Source organism: Danio rerio, chromosome 10 (assembly GCF_049306965.1).
Source record: "Danio rerio strain Tuebingen ecotype United States chromosome 10, GRCz12tu, whole genome shotgun sequence".
NCBI classification, from domain to species: domain Eukaryota; kingdom Metazoa; phylum Chordata; class Actinopteri; order Cypriniformes; family Danionidae; genus Danio; species Danio rerio.
In genome coordinates this window covers 33,507,821-33,527,086 of record NC_133185.1, presented here as the reverse complement: position 1 = coordinate 33,527,086, position 19,266 = coordinate 33,507,821, and the positions used below count along the sequence as shown (strand labels likewise).

The 19,266-nt window shown below is 35.5% G+C and overlaps 1 protein-coding gene across 2 annotated transcripts in view; it reads right to left on the bottom strand.

Annotated features, from left to right (window-relative positions):
• The window catches only part of cblb (Cbl proto-oncogene B, E3 ubiquitin protein ligase), a 146,879-nt gene extending 127,866 nt beyond the window's left edge, over positions 1 to 19,013 (bottom strand). For both annotated transcript variants that reach the window (XR_012386398.1, XM_073914915.1), the window contains exons 1-3: positions 18,751 to 19,013; positions 17,969 to 18,131; positions 16,813 to 17,063 (exon numbers count right to left, since the gene is read on the bottom strand). Coding sequence is in view for 1 of the 2 variants with exons in the window: in XM_073914915.1 (XP_073771016.1) it covers positions 16,813 to 17,063; positions 17,969 to 18,121 (404 nt within the window). In the remaining variant the exon portion in view is untranslated. The remainder of the gene's footprint in view (positions 1 to 16,812; positions 17,064 to 17,968; positions 18,132 to 18,750) is intronic.
• Positions 19,014 to 19,266: the final 253 nt, after the last annotated feature.

Below are 19,266 nucleotides of genomic sequence, written 5' to 3'. Positions count from 1 at the left end.
ATGCATGGCAAAAAAATTGGTGGACACGCAGAAAAGTACACGCAAATACTTCTATGTGGATGAACAGAAAATCCGAGCCCTCAAGTAGGGGGTAAATTTTTTCTTTGATGGCGCACACACACACACGCGCACACAGTAGTCTACTTATTTGTTTTGCCATAGATCTGTTTACTTTTGTTTACCTTTGCCATAGGTCTGTTTACCTTTACTAGGTGATTTTCTTTTTTGCCTTCAGTCTGTTTTAGAGACATGTTACAGGTCTTTGATAAAGATATAATTACTGTATTTTCCTTTGGAAAAATGTTTCAGATTGACACTGTAAAATGTCTGTGTGTGTCAAAATCGAAATTGCAAAATTGTTCAGGAAAATCGTGATAGGTTTCTTTTGCCCATATCACACAGTCATCATGAAATGCATTGCTCGCATGGATAAAAGCCTTACCAACTGTACAAATTCCAACCTAAATGTGTATTCATAGCAAAAGGATAATTGTGGAAGGGAAACACAAGAACAGGATGTTGTGGGGCACTTCCTCCTTGACTTTTCCTTCAGATGACTGAAAAGGCAGAGTACATCAGAATCCAAGAAAACAAGAAAAACTAATTCCTTTACTATTGAAGCACAAAGATTGGGTTGCAAAGAGTGTATGATATTAAAAAACTGTATGCGGTGTGTGCGTTTAACCTTCATCTAGTGCAGCGGTGTCAAACTCAGTTTCTGGAGGGCCACAGCCCTGCATTTATTTCCATCCCTGCTTCAATACACATACCTGGAGGTTAAAAACAAGCCGGAAGGACGCAAATTGGTTTGATCAGGTGTTTAATTAGGGTTAAAGCTAACCTGTGCAGAGCTGTGGTCCTTCAGGAACTGAGTTTGACACATGTGCTCTACAGCTTGTATATCCTAGGGTTGCACGATTTACCGGTACTACCACAATACTATGGCTCCAAAATACTGGTGATGCAACTGTAGTTTTAAACAGTAGTATCGTCATTAATGGCGCTACAGTAGTTGCATGTGGAATGAGTCAATCAATCAATCAATCAATCAATCAATCATTTTATTTATATTATTATCATTATAACAACAAAGAAGTTGCAGTATATACAAATAAAACAAAGAATATCTGTACGAAAAATACTTTTTCAATAATAAGTGAATTATTAATTAAATGTACGCATTACAACATATAAAATGTATTATTTCTCACAATTTGCTTCATTTTTAAGATTTGAACTATGAATTAATACAGTATAAATATTAAGGATGTCCAGATCCAATCACGTGATCAGAAATTGGGCCCGATCACGTGGTTTCAGACTCAATCGGAATAAGACCTTACCTCCCGATCAGGACTCGAATATATATATTCTCATTATTTTTTAAAACATCTATAGTTATGCGGTGGCACAGAGTTAGACTTCTTTCTTGACACAAAGAAGCAGCAACGTATGCGGCATGACATCACTGTTGCAGAGACGCTATTGGTTAAATGCTGGCAAAGTAGAACACGGAATGCATGACTTTGTCTACGGTCTAGAGGTATTATAAAGTTGATGACGAGAACATTGCCATAGCAAATGTGAGATATGTAAACTTGGGATTGCCTGCCAGGTATTTTAAGTTGAGGTGCTGTTTGTTTTTCTATTAGATTTTTTATATTTACTGTTGCACTAAAGTTCAAAAGTAAAGAATAGATGTCATGTATTGCTTAATTGTGCAAGCTACCTTACAGAAGTGCTCTGTTTGTTAAAAAAAAAGGCGAATTAAATAAAAAATAAGGAACATCCTGGATCTGTTTCTTTGCTCTTCTCTATTCTTTTTCATGTATTATAGAAGTATCGGATCGGGTTTCGGTATGATTAGAGGACTAGAGGACATCACATCATGACATCCCTAAATAAAAAAACCACCTGGCATCATGATACTTCAGCTAATAGAGTATTGTGACATGAATTTATGGTCTCATGGTTTTCATGTTTTGTACCCTTTCCCACAGCACACTTATTGTACTATAGGGTCTAGATAAAGCCTAAAAATCAAGTTTTCAGTTTTATAGTACTCATTTTACAGTCTTAAACTCAAACATTGTATTGCATGAAGTCATGTGCGTTAACATAAACTCTTTATTTACCAATGGGGAAGATGCATGTGTTGGTCCTTAGGACTGGAAATCACCAGACTCCGCATGATACAATATTATCATGATACATGTGTCTTAATACAATATTATGATATGATACAACACCGATATTCACGATACTATGCCAATATTCTGCATTTTTTTTTAAATGTATTAACCTTTTCCAACTTCATCTCCACAAAGTACATTATTGGCTGCATCTCTTTTAACAAAACAAAAACATTTCTCAGTGTAAATTAAAGTGGTCAAGCAGACAAACCAACCAACACTTTAAAGAAAACCTGTCAGAAATGTTGTATGCACTTTTCCATGTTGCCAGCTTCTTTAATTTACAAACTTACTGCAAGCTGAATGTGATACATCTCAACAGAAAAAAAAAAACTTTCATGTAGTCTTGTGTAGTGTAAAGAAATGTATTCATTCATCCAAATAGTGTACTAATCTATTGGTGATGTATTGATATGGGTGTCAGTGTATCAATATAGTTTTGCCACAGTACATGCTGCGATACTATGCTGTATTGATGTTTTCCGCCATCCCTACAACCCACGTTTAATACATTTGCACCCATGCATACATCATTACGTAACAAGAAGCGTGTGCTCCAGACTGGTGTTAACATGCTTAGGACCACGTGCAGAGGCTTTAGTGCAAGTAATGATCAGTTTCATTCTCTTCATATGACCTCAATATATCACAGGAGCCATGGGTATTGATTTTGTTTTGCCTATATATGTTTTATTGACTCTCAAAGTGTTGTTAGCCACTGACCTCTTCAACGCTATTACTTACATCTTGAATGGCCTGAGGTTTTTAAATTTAGGTGAACTATCCCTTTAAATCTTTCAGTTTTTGAGAATTCGCATGCACTTGAATTGCGGACAGTATAGGGCACTAAATTTAGCCAGGATTTGGCAGTCTCTTCTAATTAAGGCCAACTCAAAGCAATATAGAGGTATCACCCAGATGATCTGAGGATCGCAATCGGTCCGTGACTTTCTCATTAATGAAGCTTTTTTACTACCATTAGCCTGGCACCAGATGAACCCCATCATTGCACAGCAGAGCAGACGGCGGGGAAACCGAAGCGTGGTGCGTTGGGGGAGTCTGAATACGAGCTGCACCATCTGATTGGTGGCAAACTGAGGGCGGCTAATTGCGCTTTTAGCCAAACGCAGACCTCCGCTCATTAATCACAGCACTCGGCCTACATCTGACAAGGCGGCTTAAGAGAAATAAACACAAACATGACCACAATAACAGAGGACTGACTTGCCACTATGATCCAAGACAAATACATTAAACGATGCAATTGAAGAAAAAGAGCGGGAAAACATGAAAGGGTGACCAGAGACCCTTAATTGAGTCAAACATCTGGCTCTATTCCACTGTTATTTGGCTGTTTGAACTTCATTGTTGCCTGTGTGATGGATGCAGCTGGAGAAGGCTGAGATTGGGGGTTGGAGAAAGGGACGAGGGGCCCATTTTGGTCTGCAGGATCTAAGATGAGGGCAGGATATATTTTCCTTTCATTCTCCATGGGAGGGCATTCACTTACTCTGTAAATAAGTCCAATTAACTGCAGTCAAGGGCTGACATGCCCTGCTGCAGTACATCACGTCTGGCTTTTGTGTTGTTGGACATCACTGCAGTCCACGATAGGTTTTTGTTTACAGAAAAGATAAAGTGTGCACCTTCTGGGGCTCTAGAGGGTTATAAATAAAACTGAATACTTCTTGCTGAATTTATTTATTTTTTGACTAGAGAGATTTAAAATGTTTAAAAATGTAAAAACTGATTCAGAATAAGACAATATATGAGTACTAAAATAATATATTGTTTTTAATTAAATTGTTAATAAAAACAAGCACACACTACAGCTTTATATGATTTATGAGGCAAGTATGACTTAAATAACCTTAATTTCATTTAATATGGTATAAACATATTTGCATTATTTTATTAAAATATCATTTTCTTATTCAAATGCATTAAATGCCATCAATAACTTCCATTATTGAGCGAAACAAAACAAAACAAAAAAAACTCAGAGCAAAAGTCTGAAAGACAATGCAATTATTCATTTAGATTAAATAAATAATCTGCAGCATACTCAAAAGTTTTGCACTAGGGTTGGGCGATTAATTAAAAAGTAATCGAAATCTCCTACATTTCAAATATGGATTGCAGGCATGACTTCGGTAATACAGATTGAAAGACTGAGATTTCTGACGACTCATTCTATTGAAAAAACTTTCAGTGTTTGGGGTTTATTTCTTATGTATCTGGATGAGCAAACCAGCCCCTTAACCTCTGAGGATTCTTCAGAGACTTAATTGACTTATTTTACATATTTAATTTTACTTCTTTTTTCTATTTTCTGTTGTTACTTGCTAAACTATGTTGTCATTGTTATTTGTTCATTGAATCATTGTATGGGATTTGTCCGAGACAGTGCCAAGTGTTGTGTGTGTTTGTATGTATATATATATGTGTTTCTTTGTGGTTGTTCTTGAAAAATCCAATAAAATATAATTATTAAAAAAAAAAAAAAGTAATCGAAATCAACTATAATCAATCTAATTTGTCCAGGACAATTTTTTTTATCATTTTCCTTATCATATGTGGAGTCATGTGTTGCTGATTTATACTTCTGTCGAATGCACAAGTAGTCTGGCACAGCCTTCGCACGGTTTGCACGTTTCCGCTACATTGCAGACGATTGGAAGTTGCGCCAGAGATGCCTAGAGACGGCACATTTTCTATTACAATAAAATTATTATTTACATTAAAATATTTGTTTACAGAAGATGCAAGATGCACTGTTTAAAAAATTATTTAAGCTTATTTTATTTAGTTAATAAAATTAATTTTGTTTCCAAAAGTGCAAGTTATTAATTTTAATTTTTTATAAGTAAAAAGGTGAATGTTTTAGGCAATGTGTGTTTTAATTTTAGTGGTTCAACATTGATGTTGAATAAATAATCATAGATAGTAGATAGTGTGTGTTAATGCACCCTACATTCAGAAATCCCTCACTTGTAATATGCGAGCATATTTACTGTATAAAATCTATCAGTGAACTATGAGGGCAAAAAAAAATTTTTAAATTACTGAAATAATCGTCTATTAATCGCAATCGAATTAAAATGGTCAATTAATCGAGATGTAGATTTTAGGCAAAATCACCCAGCCCTATTTTGGACCAGATTCTAGGGCTGTGCAATAAATCAAAATGAAATCGCAATTGCGATTTGAAATGTTGCGATTATCTAAATCTCAAGAGGCTGTGATATAAAATATATATTATTTAACTTCCCCCACCCAGAGCAAATGCGTGACTGCTGTCTTGCTAACCAACTGAGTGAGCACACTTTCATTCTGCCCAATAAGATTTGCACAACCGAACTATGCGGAACACCCACAATAAAAAACAAACAAACAAACAGGAAAGCATGAACGAGAGGAAGGATAACATCTGCCGCTTCAGAAGCATTAATAGACTACAGGGGCGGACTGGCCATCTGGCAATTCTGGCAAATGCCAGAAGGGCCGGACCATTTTTAAATGTGGGCCGGTCACCTATTTTATTTATTTTTTTTTTCATATGAATTGTTTTTTAAATGTAGGCATCTTTTTCTCTTGTGCGAGATGTGAATATTATGATAATGATGGTGATAATAGTAAGAATAATAGTAAATGTTAAGCATTGGCCCAATTGGCAACAACCGGCTGGTTTCGAGATGGGCCGACCCAATCTGAGGCTACTCAGATGTAATTAAAATCTGGCAAGAATGTCAAACAAATAGTAAGTGCAAAAAAAAAAGGGAAAGGCAGTCAAGTCAGACATTGCCAAATACATAAACTTTACCGCACTAGTCTCGAAAGGGGTTTAGTGTGATGGCGCAGTAGGTAGTGCTGTCGCCTCAGAGCAAGAAAGTCGCTGGTTTGAGGAAATGCAACAACCAGCACCTAGAAAAGCACCACAGGCGGCTATACGAGGAGCGTATAGCTAAGAAGTCAACTAGCCAGTGAGACTCAATCTAGTAGTAGGCAACAGCAAAGTACAATTTCAGAGATGTTTGCTAATATAAGTTAATATCTTGTAAATTTCTTTCATTAACCAACGCTAACTGCATTTTAGCAGTAAGAAGCTACAATACAGATTATTGAGCTAAAGCTTGACAACAAAATTAAATCGCAAATCAAATTGAAATGAGATATGTTCCCTAAATCACACACCCCACAAATATTCTAAAAATAATCAAGCTATCAAATAATTAGTTCCTCCTTTTCTAAGAAAGCAGTAAACATTAAGTTCTGCTTGCACAGTAAAAACATTCGAGTTAACCTTTTAAGAGATGCTCTCTGCGATGTGCTTACTCAAGGTCAAAGGAAATAAAGCAGGCCAGTCTCTCAGTTCTCCTACCAAGCAGTTTCAAATCCACAACTCCGTTTCCATCAAGGTCTGCACTTTCACTTCAGCTTTTCATCAGCGTCTCAGACGACATCTTGAGATAGCGCTACACCACTGACCTTTTCCATCAAATCTGCAATTACGTTTAGTTTGTTTCAGCATAGCATTCAGTCCAAATGAAGTTCCTGCAGCCTCCTGAACTTTACAATGTTGATCCTTTCATGTTTACTCACAGCAGATGGAAACGGGCTCCAAAAGAACAACCGGAGCATTGTGTTTATCTATAGTGAGTGCTTTGAAACATCTGCGTGGAGACCGTAATAGTAGCTTGTGGTCGGACATGAATTAAAAAAAAGGGTTTTGGGGTGAGGGCTGTAAACATCCTGTGCTTTAAGCAAATTAAACATTGGCATCATGCTGTGAACACCTACATGAATTGACAGGTGCAAGAGATGTTATAGTGCAAACTGGAGAAAATTTACTTTTTTGCACATTTGCAGAAAAGAAAAACTCGAATGTTCTGTAGCAGTTAATCAGCTTTAAGCCGAGTGAATTTATAAAGGAGATTTTAAACATACGGCACCCAGTTGTGAGCCAGTGCAGTGTATTACCTTTCTCAAAGAGGAATGAAGAGCCCTCGATGAGCTTAAAAATGTCATTTTTGGAGGTGAACGTGCTAGAAGAGGTAGAGGAATATACACAAAACCTGCCAACATATATCTGTGTTTGTATGTGCATACTGTATATGTGTGTATTAGGTATGGGCTGGTATAAGATTCGGTATGATAACCTTGGATAAACAAAAAATCACGCTTTTATAGTTTTACAGTATTGTGCTTACTGCCTATAAAAAAGTTGTTTTAAATGTTTGGGTAAAAAAAAAAAAACTACTTTTTGACCCATTGAACACAATATATTTTATTTTAAGAAACATTTAAAATATTTTGGACCAGTAGCTTTTGATGTAGAAGTTCCTTTTCTGCTGAAGATGCTGTTGCCTTAAAAAACTAAACAAAATTGTTGTGAAAAACATGTAAAAAATAAATAAATAAACTGAAAGTACATATTAGAAACGGTATAGCAAAAAACCTGGCTAACCTTTTCCAAACCGCGGTATACCTTGAAACTGATTTTTGTCCCATGCCTAGTATGTATGTATTAGGGACGCACAATATATAGTTTCGATATCGCAATGTGATCATTCACATAGTCACATCGTGGGTACACACAAAGTTTTTTTGAGGCCTGTGACTGTGAGGGTACTAAAAGCATTCAGGCCTAAGAAACTGAACCTTCTGTAATTTTAACAAATTAATAACAGTTTAATTGTTTATAAAAAAAGACCATGCAGCATTATTTTACATTTGATTATTTTAAATATTGCACACCTGAATACAGTTTAACAATTAAACTCAGTTTAATTAATTTGTATCTTTTTTTTATTAAATGTAAGTATGTTTGTAGGTTGTTTCCTCTATTTTATGCATACGCTGTAAAAAAATATATGATCAATTAGTCCTGACAGCATGTGTTTTTAGGTCATTGTACCTTATTAAACTAAGTCAATCATGTTCTAAATTAATTTGATAAGTTATGCAAGCTGTTTTAAGTCAGTTTAACATAATATAAGTTAAATGGCCTCATGAGTTTCATTTGATTTAGCTTAAAATTTAAGGCAACCAGGTGTTTTTTACATTGTATGCACTTACCTATAGATCCCTATAGATCATCCCAATCCATCAAAAATCATCATTTTTTCCAAATAGTTATTCAGCACATCTAGGTAAATTGTATTCCATACATATTGTGAATTGTATTTGCAATATATAATTGCAGATATTAAAAAAAAAGTCACAATGTTAGATTTTTCCAATATCGTGCAGTATATATGCAAGTATATGGTCATATAGACCCTTGTCACATTTCTGGGTTTTTCAGCAGCAGAATTTGTCATAGTTGGATAAACATAGAGTGCACTGTAAGGAAGAGTACAACAATTTTTATTTACGGTCATATTTGCTAAAATAATAAAAGAAAAACGGCACAATAGTGTTATTAAAACTTCCAGAAAAAGAACAAAAATAGTGTGATGATGGCTGCCAGTGGAGAAAATAACATCAAATTTTCCGTCCAGCCGCAAAAATTATATACCACAGTACATACATAAATGCATATAAATGTTTATACATTTAAAAAAAAAAAAAACTTTCAAGGATTTAAGATGCTAATGACCATTAAACATGTCACAACAGTCTTGTAAAAAGGTCTATTATAACCCTCCTGTAAATATTCCTAATTCTTTTTAAAATACTTCACAATTTCTTTAACATTTCTTCAACAAATTTTTTAAAGATAATGATGATCTCTTTTTTCTTTGACATTATGAGAAAAAAAAATTATATTTGACAAGTTACTCTGATATTATGTTAAGCTTCAAGTGCAATTTTAAAGCTAAACTAGGTTAATTAGTAGGTTAACACAACAGTGTTCGGAAAAACAGTGGTTTGTTCTGCAGCCAATCAAAAATAATAATCTCTTAAATGGGTTAATAATATTGACCTTTAAATTAATTTTAAAAAATATATTGTTTTAACTATTTAATAATTAAAATGTAAAACCAATATAAAAATGATTCCAGCCAAACTAAATTAAAATAAGAAAATATATAGAATATTATAGAACGTACCGTAAAAAGAAATCCTTGCTCTGTTAAACAACATTTATTTAGTTTAAGTCAAAGTTCTTCTATGTTGTTGACAACAGATTTACATAATTGAAAACTTCTGAAGATGTTGGACATGAACATTATAAGTAAAATAAACATTATAAATGACTCAAAATTACAGTTCTTGAAGGAATGGAGTTCAAGTGAATCATTAAACATGGACCAAGATGCTTGAAGACACTGAAAACATTTAAATGAAGTGTCACATGCCCGCCTATGCCGATTTGTACTATTTTTACTCAGCATGTACATTTGACGAGAGTTCATCTTAGGCTCTGCAAACGGGGTTAAGAAACAGCATACAATAAATGCACAATGTGATTTTACATTCGGCGTGAATGCAAAACATCTCCTTGGACGGTCCCCGTTGTCTGTGGCCTGCTTAAAGGCCAAACCTCATATATATTTTCTTCAGCCAGCATGTGTCTATCTCTGCTGACAGCAATCTCACTCTCATCTGCTCACACCTCAAAGCCACAGGAACATTAAAACATCTGCCAATCTTCTCTTGATGCACGACGACTGAGAAGTCAACGCACGTCAATGAGGCGAAGTCTGAGGCTACAGCGAAGTTCAGCATCTACTGCACGGCTCCATGCTTCTCTTCACAATACCATTCATCTCTGTCACCAAAGAAGACACTGCTGAGATTAAAGCAACACTGCAAGGCTTAAGACTGCCACCTCAGCTGAGCTAGCCAACCTTCTCGAGATTCAATACATCCGCCACATTCATCTCTGTTTCAGATCACCATCCTGTCCACCTCTTAACATCAATACTAATAGATAGTAATGCATTTAAATCTTTCCAGTAAGAGCAGAAAGTCAGAACATCAGCAGTCCTCTTATAATCGTCAAACAGGGTTGACAGTGGCAAAAGAACTGCAGCACATTCCGAAGATAAGCATCTGTGTCCTCAGCCTGCCATACTTTCATCATTGAATAAATATAAATGTTTAAGTTAAGAACTCATATTTCTTATTTGCACTATTCAATTACTGGATTTATTGTACTTTTGTATTTATCTATAGTATATCCATTTTATTTAGTAAATATTTGTATAATTATACAATTACTTTTATAATGTAAATAAAAACTTGATAAACGACAACATAACTTATGTGACACATTAACAGAACAGACTGTCATATATACACCTGCACAAAACATATCTATATTAATAAATTATTACAAATATAAAAAAAAAAAATCTATTGCAATTAATGTAATCTTGCATTTGGCGCGGCTATTTTGTATATTTAAATATGTGTCCATTTTATTAGTATGCTATTTTCCAAGTGATGCAATAAAGCATTCTTCATATATGCCATACAAATTACCTATACGTAGAGCTGTGCGATTAATCGATTCAAATCGCAATACGCGATTTAAAACGTTGCAATTAGCTAATCGCAAGAGGCTGCGATATGAAATATGTATGTATTATATAATTTTCTGCACCCAAAGCAAACGCGTGACTACTATGTTTGTGAGACAATCTTACTATCCAATTGAGTGAGCACACTTTTGTTCTACCTAATCAGAATTGCGTGATCGAATTATGCGCAAAGCCCACGATAAAACAAACAAACAGGAAAGCACCGACAAGTGGGATGATGGTGTGTGCCGCTTCAGAAGCATTAATAGACAAATTCATATCAAAAATAAACAGTATGTTGATACACTGTAAAAATGATTCATTGACATTACTTAAAATAAGTGAGTAAACTTACTGCTTTTAAACCGATTTGTTCACTGTACTTAAAACATGAGTAAATCTGTTGCCTGAAAGTCTTTAAGTAAATAAACTAAATGCATAATTATGAATAGAAATAGAATTAAATCAACATAACAATTCCAAGTTACAATTGGTTTACTCACTTATTTAAGTGAAGTCAACTTGTTGCTTTTAAGGCAGTGGGTTTACTCATTTTTGTAAAGTGAAATAAATAATCCCTTTTGACAGAGTAACATTTTGGCTTTAAGGTCACAGACAACGAATAAAGACAAGTCATTTGCATTTCGCAGAATTGTTGCCACAGCACGAGGAAATACAACAACCAGCACTTTAAAAAGCACCACATGCTTGCTAAAAAGTACATGATTGATAAAAAGCATATGTTTATTTTTATTTATATTCTATTTTTATATTACATTTACTAAAAGGGTTTGTTTAAATTAAGCCCATATGAAGTGTTTGCAACCACTAACCTTAAATAATTTAGTAAATCCAATGAATCATTTTTTCAGTGCATGTAAAAATAAAAAAGTTTTGTTTTTTTTCTGTGCATATCTGCAGACATCTAAAATAGAGTAAAATTTGCAACACGCTAAAACTACACATTTAAAGTTGTTTGGGGACTCTTCCACAGACTGTCTAAAGTTGCATGGCAGAGATGATATTTATGGCAGGAGGGTGCTGGGGGAGAGAGAGACAGAAAGAGAGAGTCCCATTGTTAGTCTCAGGAGCTGCAGTGTAATTACTAAAGCACATGCGGGGCCTCAGTGAAGATGCCTGGCTGCAGGCCTGGGACCAGCTCTCTGTACTGATGTCTCCCCGCAGCCCTACTGCACTGTGAATGAACTCGCTATTCCACGGGCCTCTTTCTCCTGTTTCCCTGCTGTCTTACTGCCTCCTCTATCCTTTTTGCACATCTCATTCAGTGGGCTCAATATCAAGGAATGTTTCTTCAGCTGACTTAAGATAATTACTATATGCTTCATGAGATGTGTAGTTTTAGTAAATTATACAAAATATTTATTTAAAAAATAAATAAATATAGCATTGCACCAAAATTATATAATATAAAAACCAAAAGTTTTTATAATTTAAAATTATCTATATACATTTTATTTGTCTATTTTATATATGTAATGTATCTGTATATACAGAGCTCAGCGTAGTTGAGCACACCCCATTTTGAAAATGAAATTTTTTAAGCATTTCTCAGTGAATATAGGCAATGTATTTTAGTGCATTTATTAAACAGATATATTTAATAAAATAATATTTTAGTCATCAAACATATTTAGAAATTGAAAGAGAATACACTTAAATTCAAGGAAAATATTGCTAAAAATTACAAAATTTCAACTAAATTTTTTTCCTCTTTTTCAAATTTTTATTTAATATTTTTCTATAACAAATTTGGTTGTACTGGTTTTTAGACCATTATCCTAAGTTATTTTGTTATTAAGCTCCAGATTTGGCTTCAGTGTGGACTAATCTTATGTATATGCACAATGTTATGTTGTATAGCTTCCTATTATATATATATATATATATATATATATATATATATATATATATATATATATATATATATATATATATATATATATATATATATATATATATATATATATATATATATATATATATTCCTATTTCATATTATATATATATATATATATATATGTATATATATATATATATATATATATATATATATATATATATATATATATATATATATATATATATATATATATATATAAATATATAATACTCCTCAACGCACACATGAAGTTATCCCACACATGAACTGGCTTAAAATTCACTTTAATTTAATTGGACTTTATGCAATACAAAATTCATTGTATTATGTCTTGTATATATGTCTCATTCAACCTCAGAACTGTTCACTCCACCCCCCCCCCTCCCTCCCCCCCATCCCATATTTGTGCACTACTATTTATCATAATACAGTTACAGTTGAAATCAGAATTATTAGCTTCCCCCTCCACAATTATTCTTTTGGTATATAGTATCAATGGTATATTGTTTCTTTTTTACCTAAACATCTGCATGAATAACAATAAAACATAGTTTACCCATATTTGATAGACTGTACTTGCATTCAGTATGCGTTTTATGTACATAAAATCACTTTTGTACATTTATTTAATATGAATCCCACCATCTGAAATCTCGTCTTTGCCTCATGCACATGAGAAACTTATATATTATTCAAAACAATATTTTGATCGTACTGATCAATGTTTTCTGATGCCTTTCACCAATCCTAGCACCAAAACCTCCTCTATGAGATGAAGCTAGATCATGTTACCCTGCCAACCTATTTAAATGAGCAAAAAAAAAAAAAGAGCATCACTTTTCAAGCCACAAAAACAAGTATGCATGATTATCAAGCATAATTTACCACAACAGACCACACTAATGTCAGCTCCATCAACCAGCATAAGCCTTGCATTCATCTCAATTTCATCTCCTTTTGTTCTTCCTCCCTTCCTCTGTCCGCAATCTCCAAAAGAACACGTTACAACCTGACCCCTGTCGCCCCCTTTGTGTGGGACAGGGACCCAAAGGCTGGAAGGCAAAGCAGAGGCTCTCTTCTCCCCTGAGATTTAAGTCAGAATGACACAGCAGACATGGACGGCCTGTCAGCCGATATCCCTGCTCCTGTCCAACGCCAGTGTCACCACTTCTAGATACAGCAACGTGTCAAGACGGCCTGTCAGTTGGCGTCCGTGGGCTAAACCAAATGCAGCTTTACCTCTTCCCTTCCCAAAAAAATAAACTTTCAACTCAATCATCTCAGCCCTGCAGGATCTGGTTAGAAAGGGATCGAAAGCATTACTAAAATTAAACTCTTCTGCCAAAATCCCAAGCCAGAGTTGCCAATCAACAGCGCTGGGATATAAACCAGCAGCTGAAACGCTATTATTTTCTGGCGGTATCAAACTGTGTGCAGTATTTACCCAAATAGTCAGTGGCTTAAATGCAGTTTAATTGATGTGAGGCTACGCTCTAAACCAGATGCTTGGGAATGTTACGCTTGGCTGTCAGTAAAACAGAATGCTAAGATTTTCCTCTTTAGTCAAGGCCCGTGTTTCATGTCTGAGCTCTAATGGCCCCCGGGGAGAGTATTCTGCATGTGTCAGCTTATGCTCGAGACACACTTGCTCTGTTAGTAATCTCACTTTGTTCTCACCCTAAACAGAGTCTCTACGGCCCACCAAGAGGTTTGATCAGCCAGCCTCTTTCATTAAGGCTTCTGCTCTTGATCAGAGTTACAGCCAGTCTCTTATCGCAATAGAAGTCCTCCAGTATCCTGATAATGATATATATACCACAGCACAACACCAGTTCAGTGACTTCAATAAATTAATAATTTATATATAGAGAGAGTAATTTAAAGTGGATCCAAAAAGTTTCTTAAAATTGTCTATAAGATAAGAATTGGCGTTGTTGAATAGTTTTAGGACAACTTTGATAAAAGGTTTTGAACCACTTCAAATGTTATTATATTGACTCATTTTTTACATTTTAAAGTATATAATCAGAAACAGGGCTGCACAATATATAATTTTAATTTTACACATTGATACCAAAATGTGTGTATCCGCAATTGTCACACCACAGGATTGGATTATTTATTAAACATTATAAGATAAAAGACATAAATAGTTAAATATTAATATTATTATATTGATCTTATGTTTATCCTTTTGGCATGTTTGCCTTTTATTTTTGACAGGTCAGTAGGTTGAGAGAAAGTGAAGTGGGAAAGAGAGATGGGAGGCACTAACCACAGCACTCTCAGAAATCAAGGTACATATAACCCCGCCGGTCCTACGCCACCCAACCCGCTCTGAGCTGGTATCGAACCGGCAACCTTCCGCATGAGAGTCGGTTGCTCTAACAAGGAGGCTAAAGACCATGGCCTCTAGCATCTGTCGCTAGAGCAACTTTAGAGATCAGAGGAGTGAGGTTTACCTGCACAGCACCTACTAGCTGGCCTCCGTTACACTCACCCTCCTAAACCTCACTCCTATCCGGGTCACGGCACCAATGTAAGCCCGCCGGTCCTACGCCACCCAACCCGCTCCGAACTGGTATCGAACCGGCGACCTTTCTCATGCGAGTCGGTTGCTCTAACAAGGAGGCTAAAGACCATCGTCTCTAGCATCTGTCGCTAGAGCACCTTTAGAGATCAGAGGAGTGAGGTTTACCTGCACAGCACCTACTAGTTGGCTTCCGTTACATACGCAAGCTGTCACTGGGTTGGTACCTTTTCAAAAGGTACATATTTGTACCTACAAGGTCCATATTAATACCTCAAGGGTACATATTAGTACCTAAAAAGTACAAATATGTTTGTCTTAAATTTTTTTGGTACTATAAATTATACTTTGAGGTACCAATATGGACCCTTCAAGTACAAATGCGTACCTTTTGAAAAGGTACTGGCTTAGTGACAGCTCACATATCTTTATTTCTGAGAGTGTGTGCTATTGCACCGAAAATCACTATTATAATATTTTTAAATAATTCATACAATGACGGCCATGCTATTTTATGTTTGATTGTTACATTTTTGTACCTGCACACTCAGAAAATAAGGTACAAAATCTATCACTGGGGCGGTACCTTTACATTTTTCTTCCTAACAAGTACATTTTAATACCCAAAAGTACAAATGTGTACCTCATTGTAACTTAAAGGTACAAAAGTGTACCCTAAAGGTACTAATGTCCACCTCTATGATACAAAGGTGTACCTTTTAAAAGGGTACTGCCCCAGTGACAGATTTTGTACCTTTATTTCTGAGTGCGTGGATGATGTTAGACTCTCCGGAAAACCATAAAGCACTGTTTATTTTGCTTTTATCTTTGCTCTGATGTAGTTATACATGCTTGTAATTTATTATGATTTTTGCAAATGCACTGCATAGAAAAAGACTTGATCATTCCAATTTATCTAAGTTATTGAAATCTTTCCAAATAGAGCTGTTCAATTCATCTGGTGAAACTATAGTCATATCGCAGGGAAACAGAATATCGCAATGTCAGATTTTTCCAATATCATGCAGCCCTAGTCAGAAATGTGTTTATTCATATATGGTCATATTTCTCACCTTTTTAGAACTTGTTTTTTATCAATTATTTTATTAAAAGTGAAGAAATATTAAATAAATAATAATAACATATAAAAAACTTTTCAAAAATGAATGATTACATTTCCAACGTACAAAATAAACACTAATGCTAAATATAATGCAAAATATAAACATTGTATTTTCAAGATTGCAACTTTCTCACAATGCTGTTATTCATGTTTGTCTGCCTCCCTAAAAATGCACTCATATAAATTATGAAAAAGTATCTATTTTGTGACACCATAATAAACAATAGAGTATAATATGAATTTTATTTTGTCCATACGATTTGACTGGAGCTGACATGAAGCACCAGAGGAAAATCAACAAACAGACCATTCATGTGACCTGACCTCTCCAATGTCTGCATCTGTCCAGCAAAACGTTCAAAGGGCAACAGATCAGTGTCAAACAGAAAAGGCGTACGAGTTATGAGACTGACAACCATGATTGCGCTTGAAGATGACCTTTAAGAACATCTGCTGATGCTGAAACAGACACCTCATGCATGATCCATGTTGAGCACAATTATATCTCTGCTCTATTGCTTTCAATTTGCAATGAACAAAAACAGACTTTTTTTTTACAAGCGCTGACCAGAAGAGTGAAATAAAAAGCATCCTACCTGTCTTGTGACTGCTCTTCGTACATTCTCTCTTTGGCTTCCTTAAAGAGGCGAATTGCTCTTTTGGATTTCTTCATCAGGCTGTCGATGTACACTTTGAAATAGTCATTCTCGCTCAGCTGGGTGAGTCTCTGGTTCTCCTCGTATTTGCACAAAATCAGTCGAAGGTGCTGGTATGTGTCGGGTAAAATATCCAGGATGTATGGAGGACTGTTCTTCAGCTGTAGTCTGGGGTTCTGACATAACCTCACCTAAAATAAAGGAGAGAACTTCTGAAAAAAAACAACCAGCAATTTTTCCAGAAAAAATATTAATTAAATAAATATGAATTAAATGAAAAACATTTTAAAAAGTTAGGTGATTTTTCTAACATCTTTCATTTGATATTTGTGGAGTAGATGATGGATGATGAATGGGGTAATGTTAGTTTTGTTACATTTTAAAAATTGCATAAATAAAAGTATGCATGCGGGACGCAAGTGCTTCCTCTGTACTCTCACATTGAGTGACTTTTCCATATATGGAACTTATCCATAAATGCATTTATTTAATTATTTTATGATTGACATTTGCAGCAAACATACTTCTGTGACAATTGTCTATATAATCAATAAATGACAGACTGACAGACTGAAAGGTCCTTAGGTTAATAGATAAATAAATAAATATTAGTTAGATGGATGGATGGACGGATGGATGGATAGATGGATATAGACAGACAGACAGACAGACAGACAGACAGACAGAAAAACAGACAGAAAAACAGACAGATAGATAGACAGAAAAGTAGACAGATGAACAGACAGACGGACAGAAAGACGGACAGAAAGACGGACGGACGGACAGACAGACAGACAGACAGACAGACAGACAGACAGACAGATAGACAGATAGATAGATAGATAGATAGATAGATAGATAGATAGATAGATAGATAGATAGATAGATAGATAGATAGATAGATAGATGCCTTTTAGATGGTTGATTTTAGCTAACAACAAACTCCTCGGTCTTGTCGCCACTCAGTAAACAGTTTGCTAGAATGTATCAAACAAACGCTTCCAAACAAGAGACTTCGTGGAAAAGTCTCTCAGAGCGGGAGAGCAGAGGAAGCGCTGTTGCGTCATCGCCAGGAAGATTGTAAACACACACTTACCACTTTGTCCATGAGTTTCCATGTCTTCTCTACGGTCCGGCGGTCCGCGGCCGCTTGCTTTGGGGGTCCGACAGCGTCCTGGATGGCGTCAATAATGCCTAAAATACGGCCTTTCCGATTGTTAGGTGGGCGTCCACTGAGAGCAGTTGCCATTTTCTGCACACTGTAACACACAGAAATGTTTCTGATGGCAACAAACACATGTGTGCAGATGTGTGACAGTACAAATGAACTGTAAACTAGCGGAACTAAAAACCTTTTTATAGCAGTTCAACGATTAGTATCAAGACAGCGATTAGCACCAAGAGAAATTATTGCACTTTGCAACTGTATGGTTATGATGCATATGTTTGAGGCCATTTTAAACTTACAATGTGGTACTTTTAATATTTAAAACGTCTGATATTAACGTATTAATATCCTCATCTCATAAAATTCATGATTGCTGTGCTGAAAAAAAATCTCTAAAACCCATTTTGAATTAGTAAATAACTCAACAATATTAAAAAACTTTGTTTTGGTTAACTTTTTCAGAAAAAAAGCATGCAGTTCAACATAGTACTTTGAGCTGCCTCTAAAGTAGAGCTTTTGTGCCCTGCAATTGAGAATAATTAATTTAATAAACTAATATTAAAGCACTAAACAGAATGCAAAACGCGTTGTAATAAGAAGCAGCTGGTCTTAGAAGGCTATGACAACTCATCAGACAGAGAAAAAATATTACAATCACTGTAAAATGCGGAAAATTGCTCTTATGTATCATCTATAAACTCCAGACTTACTGCGGCAAAAGGAAAACAGTGTAGCTGCCAAGACAGGGAATGTCAGAGTTCCTGAGTTGAAGCTTTAGGGAGGTCCCCTCAACAAATTGCAACAAAAGCAACAAAAACACAACGCCAATGCCGGGAAACTGTTACATCTCTGCCCAGATGTTCACAAACGAGAAGCGGCTGTTTCGTATCCTCTCGCAGAAACCGCTTAAACGCAGTACAATCCCGCTTTTCTCGCTGTATGATATGGTCGTGACACTGCTCGGTTAAAAATCAGTACTGGAACAAGAAAGCAGCGAAGCCAACAGGGCGGAGTCGAGTGGGCGTTCTCTAGTGGCCAATCAGAGGGCGAGAGTGCTGTCAGAGGTGACGGAGTTCTCCAGTCGCCAATTACAGTGGAGATTTTAAGTGCATACTTAATATTTCCGTAAATGAAGAGGCAATGAAATCGTGCAAAGCGCTTTGTAGGTTGTTCCAGTTATGCAAATTGTACATTCAGTCATCTTCACTTTCTCCGATGGAACAAGT